Source organism: Propithecus coquereli, unplaced genomic scaffold (genome assembly GCF_000956105.1).
Source record: "Propithecus coquereli isolate 6110/MARCELLA unplaced genomic scaffold, Pcoq_1.0 Scaffold30, whole genome shotgun sequence".
NCBI classification, from domain to species: domain Eukaryota; kingdom Metazoa; phylum Chordata; class Mammalia; order Primates; family Indriidae; genus Propithecus; species Propithecus coquereli.
Window position 1 is genome coordinate 1,774,730 of NW_012148619.1, and position 8,491 is coordinate 1,783,220.

The 8,491-nt window shown below is 47.5% G+C and overlaps 1 protein-coding gene across 3 annotated transcripts in view; it reads left to right on the forward strand.

Annotated features, from left to right (window-relative positions):
* Positions 1 to 1,823: 1,823 nt before the first annotated feature.
* PAMR1 (peptidase domain containing associated with muscle regeneration 1) overlaps positions 1,824 to 8,491 on the forward strand; it is an 84,442-nt gene continuing 77,774 nt past the window's right edge. For all 3 annotated transcript variants that reach the window (XM_012649646.1, XM_012649648.1, XM_012649649.1), the window contains exon 1: positions 1,824 to 2,126. In XM_012649646.1, coding sequence (XP_012505100.1) covers positions 2,054 to 2,126 — 73 coding nt within the window. In that variant the 5' untranslated portion in view covers positions 1,824 to 2,053. The remainder of the gene's footprint in view (positions 2,127 to 8,491) is intronic.

An 8,491-nucleotide genomic window follows, 5' to 3' on the forward strand; every position in this document is an offset into this window, starting at 1 on the left:
GGCATGGTGGCACATGCCTGTAGTCCCAGCTACTCGGGAGGCTGAGGCAGTAGGATCACTTGAGTCCAGGAGTTTGAGGTTGCTGTGTGCTAGGCTAATGCCACAGCACTCACTCTAGCCAGGGCAACAGAGTGAGACTCTGTCTCAAAAAAAAATGCATTTTAATGGTATACATTGCCATGGATGCTTTGGGGAAAAGCATAAACATAAATTATGCTATAAACATATAAATATTCATTATTTCCCAGTGACACTGGTCAAATTCAGTCCTTCCTCCCAGAAAGGCCTCCCTATTCCCCTCCATGGATTGAGAACCCACTTCTCAGACCGCAGGTCAAGCCTTCAGTTTTGGAAGCCTCCCCACCAGCCCTGATCCTGTATGATCCCCGGCTTCTTCCAACTTTGGTTCTTAATCTGACAGTCCAAAATGGGTCTAAGTGTGGCCCAAAGCCCCAGCTCCCCAGAGCTGGGTGTGAGTCTTGCTCTCCCACTCCCATAAATGATCGTGAGCTGGTCACTTAATCTCTGAGTCTTTGTTTCTGCATCCATAACATGTGGACAATACCACCTAGTGTACTTTGTGACTGTAACAGTTGAATAAGATTTGCATACTCAGCATCCTAAGAAGCCGTATTACCAAGTGGCCAGGGATATAGTCTCCGGAACCAAGCCGCTGGGGTTCGAATCCTAGCTTTGTCCATCATTAACTATGTGACCTTGGATGACTTATTGAACTCTCAGTGCTCCATTTCCTATCTGTAAAATGGAGAGGATCGTTTTACTGCGAGGAATAACTGAGTTAATGCATACAAGGTACCTGGACCTGGCGCAGACTTGATAAAAAATGTCACCTATTATCTTATGAAGCAAAAAGATTCCCCAGCCTTTTTGGCACCAGGGGCTGGTTTTGTGGAAGACAATTTTTCCATGGATTAGGGGTGCTGATTGTTTTAGGAGGATTCAAGCACATTACATTTACTGTGCAGTCAAACCTCTCTGCTAACGATAATCTGTATTTGCAGCCGCTCCCCAGTGCTAGCATCACCGCCTCAGCTCCACCTCAGTTCATCAGGCATTAGATTCTCCTAAGGAGTGCAACCTGGATCCCTCATGTGCGCAGTTTACGGTAGGGCTCGTGTTCCTATGAGAATCTAATGCCGCTGCTGATCTGACAGGAGGTGCAGCTCAGGGGGTAATGAGGAGGGGCTGTAAATACAGATGAAGCTTGGCCAGCCACTCATCTCCTGCTGTGCAGCCCGTTCCTAACAGGCCACAGACAGGTACACGTCTGAGGTTGGGGGGTTGGGGACCGCAGTTACAGGGCATCCTTCTTGCTCACTTCAAGATGTCATTTGCTGTCTTGTACCTAAACTGAGCCCCCTCACAGTGGAGGTAGTGTCCTGCTCTCTATGTTCTTCTGTTCTTGAGCCTAATGCCTTGTGTGGTGTGGCGCAGGAGCTATTTATGTTGCTAAATATCATGGGAAGATAAAGAATTTTTCCAGTAGGATATAGTTGCAAAGGATAAGGTTTCCAAACGGTGTCGCCTGGAGCAAACAGAGGGAAAAGGAGAGCTTGGGGGTAGACGAGAGTGCTGGGAGTGGGGGCGGGGCGGGCTCCCCTCCAGTCACCAACTCCCCGCTCTCCGGGGGCCATGCTTTGAATCAGGCTTGGCGTGCACAGCCAGCTCCCGTCCTCACCTGAGCGCTCCACAGCCCGCCCACCTCCGCTCCCACCCGGTGTGCTCCCTTCCCCGCCCCAGCACCCAAGAGAGGGAGCCCCCAGGACCTGGGCTGGCCTCGGGCTGCAGCTTCCCTTCCAGCCACACCTCCCCGGGCGGCGCAAGGGTTAAGGCAGCTGGAGGTTTGGGCTGACGTCGCTCTGGCTGAAGGTGGTTCCCCTCTGATGAGGACGGGAGAGCCTGGCGAGCTGAAACCCGAGCTCCGGCTCAGCTGGGGCTTGGGGAGGTCCCTGTAAGAGCCGCCTGCCCGCCGGCCTCCCTCGGTCCCTCCTCTCCCTCCCCCGCAGACACTCGGGCACCCGCCGCGGGAAGGATGGAGCTGGGCTGGTGGGCGCAGCTGGGGCTCACTTTTCTGCAGCTCCTTCTCATCTCGTCCTTGCCCAGAGGTACTGTGAGTAGTGACACCCCGGGAAGGGGCAGGACCCGGGAAGTTTCAAGAGGAGGTGGTGGTGGGGGCAGGGGGCTTGGCTGGTGGCGCCGGAGCTCCTGTCGCCCTCCCTGGGAATGTGACACGGTTTTCTCATCCCTGATTGTGAGACTGAACTATCTCAGGATGGGGGACCAGCTCCAGTTTTATTAGTTCTTTTTATTTTTTTAAAAGTACCGAATTACCTTGGGGAGTCACTTCTGTCTGCCGTTACCAGCTTTGACTTCCCAAAACAAAGTTTCCCCTGGAACCAGCTCACTCAGAGGTGAGCAGGAAAGAAAGAAGAGAGCAAAGGAAAGACAGGAATAGAGAGCAGGGCTCACCTGGTGTTCTTCCTGGTGAATCTTGCTTGATGAAATCTTACAGACCTGACATTCTGAACAGACCCCCGACGAAGGAGGTGTACTAACCCAGCCTATACACACACATTTCCTTCCCCATAGGAATGAGAGAGAAGAAGAAGAAGCAGAGGTTAAAAGTGCAAGTTGTTTCTGGGCAATGCACAGAGTTTGTTTTGAAAGAGTCCTGGCTTCTTTGTTTTTCACATGTCATCTTCTGAGCCACAATCTCAGATCAAATGGGCTGCAGGGGGCCAATGAGGCTGGGACCCGACACAGAGCTTCTGGGAGCCTCTGGGCCCAGCCAAGACAGAAGCAAGGGAATGGCAAGCTTGTCCTGTAACCTCTCGCTGGCAGACAGGGAAATGGGGACTTCTTAGGAGCATCTGTCCTTCTGTAGCTCGAGGATGAGGTGTCGGAGGGTAGGGCTAGATCTCATGGAGTGAAGGCAGGCTGGGATGTACAGAGACAGCTCTGCGTAGGGCAGGCTACGTGTCAGCCTCTGCTGCTTCCCTTCTGCTCTGGCTACGTGTCCCCCGGGCTCTACCTGGGAGGTGGTGCTCTGCTGCTGAGAATGAAACAGGACAAGTGGGGTGGCGAGGAAGCCAAACGCAATAGCCTACCGCATAGAAGGGGAACACAAGCCTATCCCTTCGTGGTAAACAAAAAGCTGACATGCACGAAAACCCCCTCTCCCCCATCTTGGTCAATACTTTCCATCTACCCAGAGCCTGCGTGCCCAGGTAAAATCTTCCTTAGTGATTTCCTGTCAAGATGGCCAGAGTGTTTCATTTGGATTTTGTCTGGATTGGCATCTGGAACAGCCTGAAGACATTAATGAAGGAAGAAGGATCCCTTCCTGAGGGTCTGATAATCCACAAGCCTAAACACTGACCCAGGGGGAAGCTGCAACTTTGCATGAGGACTCCTCCCTGCTCCATCTCTGCCTTTTGGAACCAAACCTGCGGGGTGTGGTGTCCTTAGACCAATTCCAGAGGCCCCTGGTTCTTCTCAGAGTACCAGGGCGCAGTGGATTAGATTCCTCATGGTTGTATCCACATTCTCCCGCTTTGTTTTTTTAGATAATGTGGCAGGTAAGATGGGTCAGACCCATACAAGTTAAAAATCAAAGCTCAGCTGCCCCTTTTTTCTAGCCTAGGATCTGAAAAACCCATTTATTTCTGACCCAAGAATCTCTTTTACCTTTTGCTATGAGAAAGCTTCAGGGAGGGCGTGCAGTTTCTTGGCAGCCAAGCTGCTGACTGAACCAGAGAACAGAGTCACGTGTCTAACAAGGATATTTCAGTTACTGAATGTTTTATTCACACTTAGAGGGAAGACGGAGGAATAGAGTGAAGAAGGAAAATATTTCTTCAAATAGTGAAGGAGTCCACTCCCTTCTGGAATTCTGAATCTGGCCCTATTGAGAAAAGCCTGGAAGCATATTTCCTCTAATTGCTTTTCTAAAAAGAGTATGTGATGAAATGTAAACATCCACTGGATAGTACGGAAGATTGTTGTTGCTCATTGGCATGTGACCCGTGTTGGGAGGATGAGAATCCAAACATTAAGCCAAGCGATAACCCAACATAAACAGAATGTTTGGGGAGAAACCCAACTCCACTGACTTCACCAAATAGCAGTAGCTCTGCCAGGGCGATTTTGCCTAAAGAGGAAAACCTCATTTAAAATATGGGACTCTTGGGAATGAAACCTTAATCTGGAAAACTTCACAAGTGTTGCTTCCAACAGACATTAGCTTATGGGGAATGAACATAAATACAACTGGGAAAGATAATTCGAAGTGCAGATATTCAGTGGGCAAGAGCAGCCGGCTGAGAAAGGAAATGTGGAAAGAAAGCAAGGGAGAAGGAGTGGCAAGAAAAATTAGATTTTAGTTTACACTGGGATGTGTTAGCAAATTCCTAGGAGAGAGCTATGACAATTGGGCCTTCTTGGCAGGGGTGGGCTTATGTAGGGGATCATGAAGAGGGTGTTCCCCTAATATATACTCTGAGAGCTCCTGGCTTCCCCAGTAGGAAAATAATTTAATGATTGGATCATGGAGTTTGGGAGCTGAGAGTGACTTTAGAGATTATTTTAGTTTGAGTTCTTCAGTTTCAGAGGACATTGAAATCAAACATCTAGCTAACATTTAGTAAGCATTTATGATGTGCCCAGTCTTTGAGCCAAATAATCTGTGTGCATTAATTCTCAGACCGCCCTGATAAGATGTGTGCTATTATTATCCCTGTTGTACAGACGAGGTTCAGAGAGGCTCTGAGGATATCCAGGCATGGTTCCTCAAAAAATTAAATATAGAATTGCCATTCGACCTAGCAATTTCACCTCTGGGTATATACACAAAAAATTGAAAGAAGGGTCTTGATCAGATATTTGTACCCCAATGTTCATAGCAGCATTATTCTCAATGGCCAAAGGGTGGAAACAACCCAATATCCATTGATAGATAAAAAAAATATGGTCTATACATACAATGGAATATTATTCAGCCATAAAAATGAAAGAAATTCTGATACATGCTTTGACATAGATGAACCTCGAAGAGAGAGTAAAATAAGCCAGGCACAAAAAGACAAATAGTGTATGATTCCACTTATATGAAGTACTTAGAATAGTCAAATTCATATAGATGGAAAGTAGGATGGTGGTTGCCAGGGGCCAGGAAGAGGAAGGAATGGGGAGTTATTATTTGATGGGGACAGAGTTTCGGTTTGGGATGATGAAAAAGTTCTGGAGATAGATGTTGGTGATGGTTGCACAACAGTGTGAATGTACTTATGCCACTGAGCTGTGCACTTAAAAATGATTAGAAAGGTAATTTTATGTTACATATATTTGGCCACAATAAATAAATTAAAAAAAAAAAGACACCAGGCAGATTAGTGGAGGCTGCGGTAAGCCCAGGCTGTCTACTTTCTGAGCCCAAGTTCACCTGTTACCCGGCTGACTTCCACTCACACATCTAGCATGTGGGTTAATTATGCCAATGTACATCCAACTTCGGTAAGGTTTCAGTACACACACGAAGCAAGAGAGAGCCCTCGCTAGCTCCTGTTTTGGTGGCACCATTGTAATGTCTTGGCTGGCTGTGCCAAAGAGAGGGATTGTAGAGCGGAAGGACAGCAAACTGGTAGCCCTCAGGCCAAAGTCCCTGCAGAAGTATTTTGTAGGACACGGTGCTTAAAAATGTTTTGCACCTGAACGCCGTGAGGTAGGCTGGATCCTCTCTAGGGTCTGACACGCAACCTTCTCGACCCATGTGTCTGATACCTGCTGGTCCCCACTAGCATTTGAGTTTTTGACTTCCATTTCTGAGAGGGACGGGACAAGAAGGGGGAGTGAGAGAAAGAAGATGGAAGGCTGGATGCTGAATCGGGAGAAATGCCAGTGAGTAAAACTGCTGAGAATTAATTGGTAACAGGACTTTGAAAAGCATCTGATATATTAGACTTGTATGGGCATCTCATAGATTTTAACTTGCATGTTTCATGGAACATAATCTCACTTCTTTCTGTGACCTCCGACTCTTTGGTAAAAGATTTTATTCTCATGCATGCCCTTGAATGTGAGCTTTTGGTGGAAACTGAGGACAAGGCTGAGTGTTATACCTGGGTCAGTAAACTGTGGACAAAGCACGTTTGGACCAGGGAGCCCAGAAGCAGAGGTGACCTAGAGCATGTAAGTCCCTCAGAAATATCCAGAATTCTTGGAAAGAGCTTTGGAATGCCACTGGCATGGACTGTGGGTTTGACTTAATCTTATCTACACCTGGGTCACACTGGCTAGACAGAAATGGCTGAGGTAATGATGTCTGGGGGACCTAATGACTGGCCTTAAGTCAGAAAATTATTTCCGTCTGCCCCACTGGGGGTGGCCAATCCCAATGAAAGAGAAAACTTCTCTGCCTGTCTCCCCTAAGACCAGCTCTAGAAGCTGCAATTGATTTGGGATGTGTGCAATTTGGAAAAAGTGTCATTCGAATGATAAATGAGGGAAGGTTATGCCTCCTCCCCTTTCTTTAAAGGGGAGAGAAATGCAGTGTTTACATTTTCCAGTTCCTGAATTCCAGGGCAGAGGACACAGAGGCCAGCTGGAACATTGAAAGCTACCAGATCAGTGGCAGACAGTCTATCAGATCCCAAGCCTGGTCTATGCTTAAGGAATTCTGTTTGTCATCACAGGATCTGGGCCAAAACTTTAGGTTTATAATGGAGAGAAAGAAGTAAAAAAAAAAAAAAAAAGTAAGTAGGACAAACCAGACCTTATACGTGTAAACAAAACCAGAAAAGGAAGGTGGAGAATTGAAGTTGGCTGGAGATGTTCCACTCTCTGAATCAACGTGATGCCTCCCCCCACTCAACAGCCCCAGTGGGCCCACCCGGAACCCAAGAGGAGTCATTTCCTAGAGGAAACAGGAGCGCTGAGCAGACCAAAAATCCAACCGACTTCTGGGATAGCTGTCCACGGTGTCAGGCACCTCTCTCTGACTAGTCATGGGAAATGAGAATTTCTTTGTCCCATGGTCAACTTTTATAATCCAAATCATGTGTCCGTTTCCAGAGCAACGGAATTAAGGAAGAGACATATTTCATGCCTGGCCCTGACACTATGCATCCCTGCTCCTTTATGGATTCATTCTGTCCAGATCATCAATGCATAAACTCTTAAGCCATGGGATGGGAGGAGCAGGCCAGGAATGAACAAGGGGAATCATTTTTCTCCCTTTTTTGGCATAACATAATTGATGGATAGTGCAGGGGATGGAGACTCACTCCCCTTCCTCTAATCCTAGGATGGGTTTTAACCAATTCACATCAACCTTGAATGAGGATCTACTGTCTACCAGACACCAGCGTCTTGGGTCTTAACGCCAAGTATTTAAGAGAAGTGCTCCTCTTGGCTAAGCAGCAAATGAAGACACCTATTTCTGCCACCCTTCTGCTGCTGGAGTTGGATAAATGCCTTTATTCCTGCAGTCTGGGCGTCTTTATCTCCGCCCTCTCTAAGGTTCTGGCTGTCTCAGAGGGTTGAGTTAGTGGTTTGGCAGCAAGTTTCTGTGTAAGTAGCAGTCTGGTCAGTTGGTTTGGTGATTAGAAAACCAGGACTGCTACTGCCAGGATGGAGTGAGAAGCACATTCAGCTAACTCGAGCTCATGGGGAGACATAACAATTGTCCTCATAAGCTGCATTTATGGAGGCTTAAAAAAAATTCCATCCAGCTTACTGGCAAACCACTGGATGGAGAGGGGATGTTGGCCCAGTTTGCTTCAAATCAAATGAATTGTTTGAGATGCTGAGAAACTAAAATGTCAATGTTCTTCAAACCCGCCTCAGGAGTTAACAGAGGTGGTAGAGAACACCTGAAATGCCTTAGGACAAGTTGCTTGCGCTTAGTTTCCAGTTGGTATCACGTCTTCCTGTATTTTCCAACATACCCTTGGCTTACCTGGATGCAAGCAGAAGGGAGGACTTGGCTGATGGTAAAGAATCTTTGTTGTAGGATTTCTTGGTCTGGCTTTCTGCTTCCCACGAGGTTGACTGCCTGCTTTGAAATGGTGTTCACCCTCCCTTCTGGGAAAGCCTGCTCCTCTGGCCAGCCCACCGGGAGAAGAAAATGGGCGAACATCTCAAGCCCTTATGGAAATGAGATACAAACTCCAATAAACAAAAGTATTCAGTAGGCTGGTTGCCGTGGCTCATGTCTGAAATCCCAGCACTTTGGGAGGCTAAGGTAAGAGGATCGCTTGAGGCCAGAAGTTCAAGACCAGCCTGGGCAACATAACAAGACCTCCATCTCTACAAAAAATGGTGGTTCCACCTGTAGTCCTACCTACTGGGGAGGCTGAGGTAGGAGGATCATTTGAGCCCAAGAGTTCCGGGTTGCAGTGAGCTATGATTGTACCACTGTACTCCAGCCTAAGGGCAACAGAGCAGGACCCTGTCTCCAAAAAAAAAAAAAAAA